Source organism: Schistocerca serialis, chromosome 2 (genome assembly GCF_023864345.2).
Source record: "Schistocerca serialis cubense isolate TAMUIC-IGC-003099 chromosome 2, iqSchSeri2.2, whole genome shotgun sequence".
NCBI lineage: Eukaryota > Metazoa > Arthropoda > Insecta > Orthoptera > Acrididae > Schistocerca > Schistocerca serialis.
In genome coordinates this window covers 612,016,300-612,032,612 of record NC_064639.1, presented here as the reverse complement: position 1 = coordinate 612,032,612, position 16,313 = coordinate 612,016,300, and the positions used below count along the sequence as shown (strand labels likewise).

General features: G+C 41.4%; 1 protein-coding gene across 1 annotated transcript in view; it reads left to right on the top strand.

Moving 5' to 3' along the window:
- LOC126457657 (transducin beta-like protein 3) overlaps window positions 1-16,313 on the top strand; it is a 187,907-nt gene that overhangs the window by 70,863 nt on the left and 100,731 nt on the right. The window contains exon 5 of the mRNA XM_050094148.1: window positions 4,803-4,973. Within this exon, the coding sequence (XP_049950105.1) occupies window positions 4,803-4,973 (171 nt within the window). The remainder of the gene's footprint in view (window positions 1-4,802; window positions 4,974-16,313) is intronic.

The window sequence follows — 16,313 nt, the reverse complement described above, 5'->3', positions numbered from 1 at the left end:
CCTAATTCTTTGGCTGGAGACACAGAAATCGAAACAACTTCAAATTTTTGGGCCCAAAGAAATCATCAGGCAAAAGGAAAAGATATGATTGAAGATAAGTTGAAAAAGGCCAAGAGACATAGGTGAAGCAGGAGCCAACAGGACAGCAAAGAGGGAGAATGGTTCCATAGAAGTATAAAGGAAACTGGTAGATATTGGACTATATGCAGAGATATATACTTTCAGAATTAGACTGTTGGAGATTGCACCATAGGATACATGTTGTTAAAGACACAAGACATGTAGTTGAAGTGAGAAAGCTCAAAACTATGCATGTGAAAGTATTATATTAAAATTAGAGTCAATAGCATAAAATTCATTCCATTTTGAGAACAAGATCCCATCTTCAGGGAAAATGTACAAGAGCCTTAAAAAATGTAAATACTCTGACAGAAGAAAAAATCCCAACACCAAGGAGAGTTATGCAAGATAAATGAAAGTTGGTAGGCGTGTTTCTACATCTGAAAGATGACTTCTATTCAAATTTTGTTCCAGATGTATAAGAGTGGCATTAGTAGCATGATCATGAGGATGCAAGTCAGGTTTGCTTTAAGTAAACTATGGAATGGTGTAGCAGCCCTTTTTCTGTTTTCGCTTTTTCGTCTAATAGGTGAAAGTTTGATTTTATTTTTTACACATTGACTGTCATTGGAGGGTTTTACTTTTATTTAATATTGTCCCTGCTAAGTATCAGTTTGATTACTTTTAAAACCCAATGTTAAACGTGGGTCACTACACGTATAGTCTTTCCAACTCTGAGAGAAAAAATCTTTAGTAGCTTTACAACCAATGTTTACAGACGATGATACTTTAACCTTTCGTTCAATTGTTTTAGTTACGACTCGCTAGTTTGTTCTTGGCATAGATCACATAACCTTAACGTTTATTAATCTAAGTTAAATTAATGTTCAAGATTTGTATTATGTTTCAAATTAACAACGTCAGTTTATTGACAAGAGTTATTAATAAATAGGTTCACTCATACGATCTCATTCAAAGAAGTTCTTTAATTAGATGTCTAAATAGGATTGCAGCTAGCATCAGAGATGTTAGATAATATCCTGTCACTTTCGGTAAATAAGTTATTTCTATTTAATATCCGCAAACTGTCATTAACTATGATCACTAGTCACGTGAAATTAAAGTTTCCCACTATCACAATTCAAAGTCCGAATCCGGGTAAAATTCTCTATTCAGTAAAGTGTTTAAATATTCACACAAATTGACATTAAAGCCAAAGAGATTACTATTCATCTTCCCATTTATCTAATCTGATAAATGTCCAAATTAAAGTCTTAAATTGACAATCCTCAAAAACAAACTCGTCACAATCTGTTCTTGATCCCCATTTAATAAAGTCCCAATTGTTGTTCTCTAAAGCTGTATGTCCTAAATAACTTTCGAACTAGAACAGGCTAGAGACTGGAGTATCGTAATTACAACGTATGGCTATTTATACTTTAATAAACACTATCTTTGGTGTCACAGACCTACGTTCTATGACTATAATATTGATTTTCTTACATATTGGAATAACTAATATTTTAATATTTTCCCCCCTTCCCATGTTTCTAAAATTTATGATTCAATTTTCCTTTTCTTTTCTTTTGCTTTCTATACTAGATATTTCCCTCTGTTTGTTTTTTATTTATTTTTTCTAATTACTACTTATGGAGGGACTTGAGGTCATTTTGTGAATTGATATTTTAAGGACATGGGAGCTAATTTGGGCGCTATTTTTGTTTTTTCAACACCGAGAGGCACTTTAGGTGTTGCAATGGTCATGAGCATTAGTTACCAGATCAGATGTAGTGAGTTTATGTTAGTGAAGAATATCTTTAAGATGGCAATGATACCATTGTCAGCAGCTCACTGAGTTTGAATGAGGTCATGTAATAGGGCTGTGAGAAGCTGGATGTTCCTTCTGCAGTATTGCAAAAAGACTTGGTAGGAATATAGCCACTGTGCATGACTGCTGGCAGCAGTGGTCATGAGGACTAGTCTCTGGACTGCTGTGCGGCATTACTGAGAGGGAAGACCATTGTGCTCAGCGTATGGCCATGGTGCATCATATTGTGTTTGCAGCAGCAATTTGAACTGCAGTTGGCATCACAGTGACATAATGAACTGGTACAAATTGGTTTCTTCAGAGACAGCTCTGAGCCAGACACCCTGTAGCGTGCCAAACCAGTAGCAATTGTGGCTTCAGTGGTGTCAAGCAAGAACTCATTGGAAGGTACAGTGGAGGTCTGTTGTGTTTTCTGATGAAAACTGGTTCTGCCTTGGTGCCAGTGATGACCATTTGTTGGTTAGGAGGAGGCCAGATGAACACGTGCAACCAACCTGTCGGCAGCCTAGACAAAATGGAGCTACACTTGGAGTTGTGCTCTGATTTTGTATGATAACAAGAGCTCCCTCGTGGTTATCCCATGCTCCATGACTATGGATTTGTACGTCAATCTGGTGTTTTGACCTGTTGTGCTGCCATTGATAAACAGCATTCCAGGGGGGTGTTTTCCAACAGGATAACACTCATGCACATACCGCCATTTTAATCCCACGTGCTCTCTCTACAAACTGATGACATGTTTCCATTTCATGCTCAATCATCAGATCTGTCTCCAGTTGGGAACATATGGGACATCATCGAATGACAACTCTAGTGTCATCCACAACTGTATTAACCATCCCTTTATTGACCTACAAAGTGCAACAGGCATGGAACTCCATCCCACAAACTGACATCAAGCACCTGTGTGACACAATGCATACGTGTTTGATTTCACGTTCTGGTAGTTAACACTAGTTATTAATGTACCAGAGTTTCGTATTTTCAATAGTTTTTATTGCACTTACATTAACTTGTGAACTTGCAACAATGATTATTTAAATATACCTAGACAATATAATAGAAGGAAACATTCCACATGGGAAAAATTATATATAAAAACAAAGATGAGGTGACTTACCGAACAAAAGCGCTGGCAGGTCGATAGACACACAAACAAACACAAACATACACACAAAATTCAAGCTTTCGCAACAAGCTGTTGCCTTATCAGGAAAGAGGGAAGGAGAGGGGAAGACGAAAGGAAGTGGGTTTTAAGGGAGAGGGTAAGGAGTCATTCCAATCCCGGGAGCGGAAAGACTTACCTTAGGGGGAAAAAAGGACAGGTATACACTCGCACACACACACATATCCATCCACACATACAGACACAAGCAGACATATTTCATGTCTGCTTGTCTCCTAGGCGGACAGTTCGTCTGTGTCTGTTCACGTGCTCAGCCAGTTTAGTTGTTGTCATACCGATGTAAAAGGCTGTGCAGTGCAGGCATGTCAGCTGATAAATGACATGTGTTGTTTCACATGTGGCCCTGCCTTGAATTGTGTATGTTTTACCAGTAGCGGGGCTGGAGTAGGTGGTTGTTGGGGGATGCATGGGGCAGGTTTTGCAGCAGGGTCGGTTACAGGGGTAGGAACCGCTGGGTAGAGAAGGTAGTCTGGGAATATTGTAGGGTTTGACAAGGATGTTACGGAGGTTAGGGGGGCGCCGAAAGGCAACTCTGGGTGGTGTGGGGAGAATTTTGTCAAGGGATGATCTCATTTCAGGGGTTGACTTGAGAAAGTCATATCCCTGGCGGAGTAATTTGTTGATGTATTCGAGGCCAGGATAATATTGGTTGACAAGGGGGATGCTTCTGTGTGGTCTGGGGGTAGGAACATTGTTGTTGGACGGGGAGGAATGTATTGTTCGGGAGATCTGTTCGTGGACAAGGTCTGCAGGATAGTTGCGGGAGAGAAAGCACTGGTCATTATCACAGTTAAGGTTCATAAGATATCCGAGTAGTGATTGTTTGTGTAAAATTAAGTTTTAAGTTTTTTGAGTATTTAATTCATAGTAAACAGGTCAACTATGACATTAGAACATGCAAAATGGAAATGAAATGCCTTTTATCATTTTGAAAGAACATTCTTACTTCTGTGTGCAGTGATTTAGAGGTAACAAAAGAAACGTATCTGAGAACATAAAATGCCAGATTTGAAGCTTGATATTTGATGACATTTATCTCTATTTTTGACCACTGAAGGATGTTTATTTTGCAATAAAGTTATTGTTTCCAGCACTTAAAATCAATACTGGGAATCTGTGACTTGACTCATGCTACAAATATCTCAATTTACCTGTAAAACTGTTTGCACCCCTTTCTACATTTCCTGGTCTTTAGTGGAGGATCATATGTTGAAGCTGTGTTCTGTGAACTGGAATCTGAAATTTCCATTTTCGGTATAACTGTATACAAATTACATTGAATGTAATTGAGAAAAAATGGTAGGGTTTAGTCTTACAGATTCTATTTACCTGTTTCCTTGAAACATATGTTTAAATCACAGTATAAGGTGATAAATACCTGTGTTTTGTCCTCTATCTGTTGTACTGTACAGCTGATGTGGTGAATTTAAAAATAAAAATAAAAAAATCCTCTTAATGAATTTATAAGAGTAGTAGGTTTAAGTGAGAAGTGATAGATGTTGGAATGCTAACTTAAACTTGCTTTTAGTGAACTTTTGCGGTTCATAAATACTTTTTATTGAATTTGCTGGGCTTAATTAGCTGTGAATAGTACCTTATTTGGAAATGTCGTGTATCTTATTTGCAGAACTAAACATTTTTATCTATTGAGATTGTTGTTATCAGAATTTATATGGAACTATGGATCTACAAAGAATGAAAATGTTAACACTACATGTACATTTTCAGTGTTTTGAAGTTTCGTCCACTGAGAACTTCACCCCAGGTGTTTGCAGCATCTGATTATGGAGTTATACATGGATGGGGATTGCAGAGTGGGCTGTTGGAAGTGACATTAACCGGCCATTTCAGTAAAGTAACGGATATGACATTTGACCATAATAGTAAATACCTTATCAGGTAAAAATCACACAATTGACAGCTATATGCTAGTTGTAATTCACATCAATGTTTCATGTTATTAATACCATATGTAATTCATTCACTACACTTCGTAAATATCCTTACCTTGTGAGTTGTTTTGGAATGCTGTCTCATTCAACAGATTTTTGTGTGCTCTTAAGTTTTGCAATTTCCTTCCCAAATATGAGGACCGTACAGAATTATTAGAAGCAAATGTTGGTAAATATACTATGTTTAGTATATTATTATTAATATAGCATATATTATTATTTATTCCAGCTGCTTTAAGTTTTGTTTTGAATGTGTGTGTGTGTGTGTGTGTGTGTGTGGGGGGGGGGGGGGGGGGGGTGGTGTGTGTTTCCAGAAGTAAAACCATATTGAATGGTTGTATAAAATATAAAAAAAATAAAAGATACATCTTCCTATGTTTGTAAAATCTTGTCTCTATCTGTATAATGAGTCTGCTATGACATGTCTAATTTGAAAGGGGAAGTATTCTACAAAGTTTCCTCTCTTTTCTCAAACTGATTGTGAAGATATTTGTGTGGGTAATCATAGTGTAAATTCAAAACAAAACTGAAGTGTTAAAATTGTCACAAGTTACTTAAAGAGAAAGAGGTAATTTATTTAAAGAAATAGAATGTTTTCCATTCCGCAGTGGGCAACTTCACTGTTTAATCAATTGATTATTCTAACAGTAATTTATATAAATAATAGGAGTAAAGGGAACCAGCTGTTGAATGTTCAGGGTCTGCATGAACAAGCTAGTCTTGTGGACAGTGCCCTCCTCCAAGCTAACAGAAAGAAAGAAATAACCATGCACGCACAAATTCATACATCCTTACAGCGCTACAGCATGAACAAGAATTTACATAATTTAGAAGTATGTACAAACCATTAGCCATAATTGGAACGTATGCATAATGATAAAAAATAATCTTGCAGGAAATAAAATATTTTATGGCTTTCAGGGTAAAATACTATCTTATTTGGGAAAAGGTAATGCTGAGATAAAGTACTATGATTACTGAAAATTAGACACAATGTATCAGCCACCCAAATGCATAACATCACATTAAGCCTTACCCAAAGAAATATGGGTTGTCTATTCTGACTTAAAATTTAGGTATTACTCTTCAGAATAATATTTACAAATACTTTAGCACTCAGAATGAGGGAACAATGCTGGAATGCTGCACACCAAGCTGATGCAAGGTAAAGGCAGTCAGTCACAAAAACCAATAATATAATAAAGTGAAAATAGAAAAAAAGTACCAGAATTATTCTTAGCATTTTTTTAAATAACTTTTTATGTGGTACTAAGGCAATTTTACGAACATTTATGCTGAGAATCTTGAGCTACAGTACTTGTGTTATTGAAGTAAAGTTAAAGCAAAGATCACAGAACAGAACTTGTGAAGTAGGCATTATTTCAGTTATCAGATCGGTAGACAATACTGAGATCTCATTTTTTTTGGAGTGGGGACAATGAATTAATGGCATCTGTCCATCCTCAAAGGATGATAGTGTAGCATATTTGGTTCAAACTCTGCAACATCTGCTATGGCTGAAAAGTCCCATGCGAGAGTGGCAGTCTTTACTGCAGTTTGGACACTTGAAATGTGAAGGACTTGCACTAGATGTTGCTCTCTCCTTCCGTCTTGCCCTCTTCCTGATGTTTTCTTGCATGTGTTCGTTCTCTGCAAGCTCAACCCCATTGTGCACAGCTTGTCGCCACTTGACACGTTCACCAGCTGTATTTTCCCACTGCCTTGGATCGATGCTGGCCTTGGTCAGATCGCTCTTGCAGGCATCCTTGAAGTGTATGTGTGGTCTTCCTACTGGCCTCATACCCTCTTGAAGTTCTCTGTACACCACCTTTTTCGGTATTTGCTCAGGATCCGTACGCCTGACATGTCCCAGCCACCTTAGACGTTGGTGGCTCAGGAGTGCATGAATGCTGGTTGTGCTTGCGAGCCGTAATATTTCAGTGTTGGGTACTCTATCCTTCCAAGAGATCTGAAGGATTCTCCAGATACAATGGAGATGGAAGCTGTTCAGTCGGGATTTGTGTTTAACAAGAGTTGTCCATGTCTCACAGTTATACAAAAGGATGATGATAACACAAGTGTTATATACTTGCTATCTAGTTTTTAATGTGAGTAGTCCATTCTTCCATACTCTGTTTTTCAACCTACCCATGACAGCCGATGCTTTTGCAATTCTGTTGGTAATCTCAGTGTCCACAGATAAGTTGGGACCTATTGTAGATCCCAAGTAGGTAAAACCATCAACTACCTGGAGAGGATTGCTGTCAATGCTGATGGATGGACGATTGGTGGTTCCCTGTGCCATGATTTTAGTCTTTTGGAGGCTGATGGTAAGACCAAATTTTCCACATGCATGTGATAACTTGTTGATTAGATACTGCAGATAATCCTCTGAGTCTGCTACCAAAGCTGCATCGCCTGCATATAACCAGTCACGAATAACAATTGCATTGACTTTGGTCGTGGCCTTGAGACGGGCCATGTTAAGAGATTTCCATCAGACCTTGTATGTAAATACACTCCCTCCTTACAGTCTTCAAAAGCAAAAAGGAAAAGAAAATGCCAAACAGAGTAGGAGCTAACACACATCTGTGCTTTACACCGCTGTTTACGGGGAATGATTCCAATGTTTTCCCATTGAAACAGACTGTTGCTTGCATTTTCTCATGGAAAGAGACGGTTATTCACTGTAGTTTAGGTGGGCATCCAATCTTCTGCTGCAACTTGAAGAGCCCAATTCTGCTCACTAAATCAAATGCTTTGTTGAGATCAACAAAAGCAATATACAGTGGTCTCTGCTGCTCACAGCACTTCTCTTGCAGTTGTCATAGAGAAAAAATCATGTCCTCGGTTGATCAACCAGGTCTGAAGCCGCATTGAGATTCTGGGTAGATTCTAGATGCTAGGAATTGCAATCACATTAGGATGACTCTTGCGTAAGCCTTCCCAGCTACACTCAACAGTGATATGCCTCAGTAATTGTTGCAATCACTTCTGTCGCCTTTCTGTGTACAAAGTAACAATCTTCGAATTTTGCATACTTAGTGGGACATAGCCTTCTTTCCAGATGGTTGTGAGAAGTGAATTTAGGTGCTGTAGAAGGACAGGCTCGTTATACTTAATAATCTCTGCAGGGATCCCATCTTCACCGGGAGCCTTTCCATTAGCTTGGCAATTTATCGCTCTGACAAGTTCTTCCATAGTGACCTTTGCATCAAGCTCTTCCATAACTGGCATTTGTTTGATGTCATCAAGTGCATCCTTGCTTACTTCATTTTCAACTGCATACAACTCGAGGTAGTGTTCAACCCAGCGCTCCATCTGGTTGCCTTCATCAGTGATAACTTCTCCTGTCTTCGTCTTCAGAGGAGCTGTTTTTCTGGCAATCGGACCAGCTGCTTTCTTATTACCATCGTACATTGCCTTAATGTCCCCAAAATCAGCAGCTTCCTGTACACCTGCACGTATGTTTCACCAGTAGTTATTTGCGCATCTCCTAGATGTTTGTTGTGCCCTATTCTTTGCTTCTTGCCTGTCATCCCGAGTTCTTTCATTTGGGTTTCTTTTATAAGCAAGCAGGGCATTCCGTTTTACCTCAGTGACTTGTTCCTTCTCCTCCAAATTTTGCTCATACCAATCCTTGTTTCTATTCTCTTTCATTCCATAGGCCAATACTGCCAAGTTGTACATGGTGTCAGAAAGTTATTCCCATTTGTTACCAATATTCACTTCTGTTTGTGCATTTGAGTAAAGCACTTTCAAAACTACTGGCAAATTCTTGTCTTTCTTGTGAGCTATGAACATGATATGTGTTGATCCGCAGTTGACCTCTCCATTTAGCGTGATGATATTTCTTAGGGGTGAGCCTCAGTCTACTTGCCACTAAAGCATGGTCAGTGTTGCAGTCAGCGCTATGATAGCTTCGTGTCTGTAGGACATTTTTTAGATCTGTACACCTAGCTATGACAAAATCAAATTGGTGCCATGATGAGAGCGGGGGTGTCTCCAGATCACCTTGTGTCGATATTTTAATTTGGAAATATGTGTTTGTGATACACTTATCATTTATTTTTCCCACTCCGTGATGACCCAGGCAAGTCCTCCACACGTCATTATCTGACCCAACTCGAGCATTAAAGTCGCCTTGAATATATAGTGACTCTGGCTATTCTGTCACTGAGTAAATCATAAAACAGATCCTGCTCTTCTACACTGGATGATTAGGTGGGAGCATACACACTAAAGATGTTGTTAGTTCCACTTGAAGAGCATATGTGTAAAGTAAGAATCCACTCTGTTCCACCAGATGGTGGCACAATACTGTTCAGGAGGGTGTTTTTAACCACAAATTCTACACCGTGAAGTCTTGGCTCATCTTGTGACTTCCCCTGCCAGAAGAACATGTAATTAGCTTCTCTAATAGCATCCTTGTCTGGTAGCCGCATCTCCTGCAGTCTCACAATGTCCAAATTCAAGCGATGGAGCTCCCTATCAATAACTGCAGTCTTACTAATGAAATCAACCTCTTGGGTATCGTCAGTGTATCTTGAACACATGGTCCTGACTTTGCAGGTAGCAATATGAAATGGCGGTTTCTTTTTTATTTTTTGTAGGTGTACTTTATCTGCCCACTTGTTGAAGACCACTTCTAAGCTCCACGCACCCTATGAAGCAGGCAGGTAGTGGTGGGACAGTATCTTATTGGCTGGGGGCTGCCCAGCTTGAGGCGTGCGGTAGCTGTCCAGTGAGTTGCAAGGATCTCTCCCACTGTTGTAAGTGGCCCCTGGCACTCAAGTCTTATGCCAATCAGACTGAGCTTATAACCAGTGACTGCCTCTTCCTGTGTTGTTCCGATGTCTTTAGACGTCGCTGAAGCGTCCTCTACAGGTTGCTACATGCCTGGGCGATAAATATAAAGAAACGTTAGTCGCCCATGCATCACGGTCTCCCTCTCAACCTAAATGATAGTGTCCAGAGGAAAAGCAAGCCAATATGTCTGGTAGCACTTCAGTTGCAGGAGTTACTGGGAGGGGACGTAGTACGCCTTCCTACTGCCTTTGGGGTCCCACTCCAAATTTTCTTTCAGGGTTTTCTTCCTTATCCTTCATCCCTCCAAAGACTAACTGCAAGGCAGTGGTAAGTAAGGTAATTAGATGACGAGAGGAGTGGTAACTGAGGGTAGGGAATATGTAGGGTCTTTGTCTGGCTCCTCCGCTGAGACCTGTCCTGTCCGGTTAGGTTAGACCTGCCAGTAGCTACGCTACCATAGGCATAGCTCTCAGCTTCACCGGAGCACACAAAGTCTCCTGCCTGTATGGACAGTACTACAATAAGGCGGTGCCTCCTGGATTGAAGTAAATAACAAGACAATAACAAATATGAGGGTTGGAACTTAAACAGTGGTAACTACTTATTAACAACTGATACAAAAGAGTTTGCACCTGTTACTGTCCTTCAAAGTGGTCACCAGTGTTGTGTAGACTACATGTTGCCAGCGATGTGAAAGGCATAGTATACTGTTAGCAAAGCCTGTTCTATTGATGGTGTGAATGGAGCAGTCTACTGCGTGTCGAATTTCTGGAACAGCTCTGAAGCGAATGCCACAAAGTGGTAGCTTCATTTTCGGAATCAAATGCACAGTATTACTGTTAATTTTTCTAGCATCACCTGCGATCAGCTTTGCGAAAGAAGCGGCAACACTTTCTGCGTAACCCACCCATCATTTTGCACGACAATGCACGGGTCCATACAGCAGTCATGGGACTGGAAGTACTGTATCATCCACCATACTCCCCGGACTTAAGTCCTTGTGACTTTGATTTGGTTCTGAAGATGAAGGAACCACTTCATGGCATTTGATTCAGAACTGTTCCAGTGATTCGACAGGCAGTAGACCGCTCCATTCGCACCATCAACAGAACACGCTCTGCTAATGGTATACTGCACCTTCCACATTGCTGGCAATGGGTTCTACACAATCTTGGTGACTACCTTGAAGGACAGTAACAGATGCAAACATGAAACTCTTTTGTCTTGGTTTTGAATAAATAGTTGCCACTATTTAAGTTCCAACCCTCGTATAAATAAAGAGTTATGTTGTTTCTTCCAGCCTTTTCAAGTTTTTGAGAAAGTAATCTGTCATGAAATATGGGCTCATTTTCCTGAGCAGAAATTGTTAACTAACTGCCACTCAGTTTGACTTTCATAAAGAATTCTCAGTGGAGGAAGCCATATGGGTGTCTCAAAAAGTAAGTCCTGACCGAGCTAAACAGGAAAAGATTCAGTTGGCAGGTTGCCAAAACCTTTGATTGTGTGGATCTAAAATATTGTGGAATTCATAGAATGGTTACACAAGGTTCAGTACTGGAATTGCTAGAATTGATTGACTGTGATTCTGTTAAATGACAGGTTTTGGCAATTCCAGCATATTGTGCATGGCCACTATGAGAAATACGATGACTGATTGTGATTCTGCTAAACCACAGATTTAGGCAATTCTAGCATATTGTGTATGACCACAGTGAGGAATGCTATGGATGACTTACTATGTAGATGGGATTTGATGAAGGATGGTGGGTGAGTCAGAAGTCATCTGAATGGAGTATGAGCCGTTTATTACTGCAGTAATTCATACAGAAAGCTCTTTCTGCACTGGCTGGTGAGCCTCAACCGATGGACCCAGCAGTGAAGTGCTATAGTAGGTGACCAGCAGCTGCTGTGCTCAGTGCAGACCAGGTGACACATGACGTGGCGTAGTCAGCATCCATGGTTTTTGGCCAAGCTATGTCGAGGCTGATGCAGCAGGCTGACACAACATGCGGAGTACGAGTTGACTGTCTGTCGGTAACTGGTGTGATGACCTGCCTGGCCGGATGGACAGTATTTGTGCTCGTCAAAGCTGGTTTGTTGTGTTGCTGCTGCAATGTCACATAAGCCACATGCCTATGTGCCTGATTTCAGTAACAAGCCAGCAGGTGGATGGCGGAACCTAGCAGATGCTGTTGCACAGTGCTATGTTAGTGTATACTGAAAGTGGGATTCTTTAAGGCATTAAGCCCTGTTGCCTAGGCCCACACTGTTAACAGTCCTCTCCCCTTTGAAGAATTCAGTCCTCTGAATTTTCGCTGTTCCTGTACCTGGAACTAGTAATTCTTCACAGTTCATTTCATACATATTTGGTTAGTCTTTGGTCTACAATATCTGTAGAAATCCTGTAACGTTTCAACAGTCAAGCATCTTTTTCATTGATGTCGACAATATCAGTATAAGCATGCAGGTGCTTGGTAGTGGTGGGGTCTGTGCAACTCTAAGCCTGAGATAGAAGCAGACAGTGCCTATCACAGATAAAATCATGATTATGACTTATTTGGAGATTCCCCATGCAATGAGTCTGTGCTGGTGCCTGCTATCTTGCTGTCTTATATCCCAAAACAGTTGCTCCACTGAAAAAAGACCATTATGGGCAGCACAACATTTGGTATACGGAACTGAAAAGGGTTAAATCCAGTGTAGCGTTCAGGTAGCTCAGGTTTTCTCTAAGTAGAATTTTGAACAGGAGGTCAGGTAAGTGGAGACAGAACTGTGGTGTTTAATGTTGTGGCTCTGGTATTGGTGCCAGGTAATTGGAAAGAGGTTCAAAGTTGTCACAATGGACGCAGTTGATTATCAGACCCACGTCTGCAGTTGTGACGTCTTTGTGCTACTTAACCAATTCTGGTCATAGGTGCAAGTGACTACCACTAGGTCTTCCACTGAACAGAGCCAACATGCACCTGTGTTTCAAAAATATTTGTTTCTACATTTAACCACTACCAAGAACACTCAGATGTGAGTTTCTCTGCACAGAATAGGTCGAGCTCACGGTGGCCCTGGATCAGTATGTTCGACCCAACATTATAGTAACTATTAGGCGGAGAGTAGTGTGAGACTTCATGTCAGGTGGGACCCATAATACATCACACGTCTTCAGCTGTACACACTTGTTCAGAGCTGCCCATGCCACTGGATGGGAAGGATAACATAGTACTCGAAGTGGCACGCTCTGCAAGTCAGGAGTATTTGTTCATGATCCTGAAACTGCAGTCTGCCCTGCATGACGTCAATCCCAATCTCACGCTAATATAGAGTTCCTTCTTCAGGAACTGTTGTAATTCCAAGTGTGCCAATAGCTTCTCCGGTGGTTCTTTGAACAACTGATCTGGAGGTGAGAGTACAAGTGTCAGATAGCCACGACTAGGCTGGTTGAGCACTTCCTGCAATGCGGTAGTCTTGATGTGTGCATCTGTTATGCTGTTTCTAAGAGTATGTAAAAGCCTTGCAATGGTTAGCTGGGTATCAGTGCATCCAGACGGTCCTTAACCATGCTCAAGACCCAGTTTACTATGTCTTTAGTCTCCTGTCTATGGGACAAAAGTGTGGTGGCCAGGAATGGAGGCACTGAGTATTACTCACTATGTCTCTCTCTAGACCTGCTAGCTGCAGGGTATGGAGTTTAATAGCCGCTTGATTATCCTCCAAGTTGGTCCGCACCTGTCACAGAAAAAAGTTTCCTTTTTCCAGGTCTTCTGCAGAAACAGTACCAAAGACCATCATCAATCCATACCCCTGTGCCTGTCCATCCTTTTTTATGTTGCTGCCTAACTCGTAGTACGAGTTCTGCAGTCTGATGAAATTGCACCTGGATGTATTCGAAAATAGATTGTAATAGTTGATATTCCCACCTGTGTTTCATTTAGCACCAACTTTCCTGAATCATGAGCTGAAATTTCCTAAAGGCATCACTCATCACTGTGCATTAAAGTCTCTCCTTAGCGTCCAGTGATGTTTGGACTATAACACATTTGATTGTTGTGTGAACAGTACGGCACTATCCAAACGATGTACCTCAAGGGTCCCTGCCATCCCATAGCTGTTGAACAGGCTGGATGTCACCAAGATGATTTTCCTTGTCCAGTATTTGTTGGCACAATGTGATGCTGCTATTTGGTGTCCCTTGATGACTGATCCTGGCTTATGTCTGGATTGTGCTGTAGAGAGAGAAGAAATCCTCAGTTAGCTCATAAGGCCACTCCATGACCTCAGGGCATTGAGTTAAGCTGGAACGATTGCAGATGTCTCCTACTTCTTTTGTTGGGTCTTCCCCTTCGCAATCATACTTCTCCCCCGTACCCTCCTTTTTTGGAGGAAGCTTTTGGTAACTGAGTCGGGGTTTCTGGGGCACCCTTAAATGGTCGAACTCATCCCATATGCACCACATTGCTACAAATCAGGAGTTGTAACTTTATGTTGGCTAGAGAGGTCATTTCAGTATGTAGTAAGGCCCCTGGTATCCCATGCAAACACTGTAATGCAATTTATTGATGACTTAGCTCAGCTCTCTGTGTAATGTACATAGTTTTCCTCATACTGTACTATGTCTTGCTTCCACCAATAATTTTCTGCAACGTGCTGCTCAGAAGTTCGATGGCCATGGCCTGCTGAGATAGAGGTGTGGGCCTGCATCAACAGGTCGCTGTATAAACTCATCGTCATGACAGTATATCACTTGGTTTATTTGTGTATACAACACTCCATTGTCATCACAGAACTGGGCTTGCATCACAAACTACTGTCACTCATCTACAGAAATACCCGCAAGCTCTGCTGCTTGTATTTTGCAACTTGATCCATTGGCATTTCCATGTGTTTTCCCTGGGCCATTGCACTACTACAAAATCGGCCTCACTAAGTCATAAAGCCCATCAACAGCATAATGCTGCATCATATGTTATCATCTTGAAGTACCCAACACACAACTAGCACTGTAAATAGATATCATAAATCAGTGTAGTTTAATAATTCTTCCCCACTTTATTTAACTTCAATCAATGCAAAGCTTTTTATCTTGGTGTGCCTATCACCTAACTGTCCATCAGTATGAGTGGCCCCTGCCAAACTGTGCCCAAGAGCAAAGTTGACCACCCCATGGCACGCCATGCAACCAAAGATAACATGCTTGATTTCAGTGGCTGCTTCACAACCTGGGCCATCTGGATCCTCCCCACCACCACCACCACCACCACCACCACCACCACCACCACAGCCACCACCAGCACCACCAGATTTTCTGAACTGTGCAGGTGGGAGTTATCCTCACAAAATGTTCTCCACTCCCAAAATTATTCCAGCCTTAACCTATGATAACCTACTGTTCCCAAATTCTCCACCCAGCAGTTTCTGCCCCTCTGTCTTACACCTTCTCTAAATTCTTGTCCCCTCACCCTCATTGTGCACTGCTCTCTGCCAAAGCACCCGCCAGTCTTTTTTCCCTTCTCTGCCCCTCTCATTTACTGCTGCCCATTTCCCCCTCTCCCTCCTCAAGAGCCTCCTGATGATGTGCCCGGTAGCATTGTCTAGTCCCTGCATGCTCCAACAGGTAGTGCTGACTTCTCTCCCCTCAACCTGTAGCTGCCTTGAAACATAGGCTATTATGTGCTCTGCTCCATCCATTTCTTGAGTTGATACGCACCGTAATGCATGGTTGCCAGCATCACAAGATAGTATGAACTGTTTTGGATAATCTGGGAGAGTGAGTACAGGACCAAAGGTTAGGAGATCCTTTAAGTGCTAAAAGGCTTACTTGCAATCCAGAGTCAATCGAAACTTTCTTTTGTAACAGTATTGTGAAAAAGACTGGTTGCTACTAACAGTAAAGATAATACATTGAGTTGCGGACAGGTGCAATAAAAGACTGTTACAAATTCAGCATTCTGACAGAGTCTTGTTCAGAAAAGGAAAGAAAATATACACACATTCACAAAAAGAAGCACACCTCATGCACACATCACTGCCAATTATGGCTGCTTTGACCAGAATGCAATTGTGTCATGTTGAAAGCAAGCATCAATATAGAGTGGAGCGAGGAAGGGGGATGGCTAGCAGGGTATAGGTTAAGGGGAGAAAAGTCAGCGCTATCTGTTGGAGCGTACAGGGACTAGATGATGCCAACCAATGGTGCCAGGTGCATCATTGGGAGGCTGTTGGGAGAGAAAAGGGGGGGGGGGAGAGGGATGGAGAGCATTAAACGAGAGGCGCAGAGAAGGGAAAAAAGAGTGGTGGGTGCATTGGTAGAGACCGGTGCACAGTGGGGATGAGGAGATATGAATTTAGAGGAGGCATAAGATGGGAGGCAGAAACTGTTGGGTGGGGAGTGTGGGAACAGTAGGTTATCATAGTCTGGGGCTAGGATAGTTTTAGGAGCACAGAATGTGTTGTAAGGATAACTCCCATCTTTGCAGTTCAGAAAAGC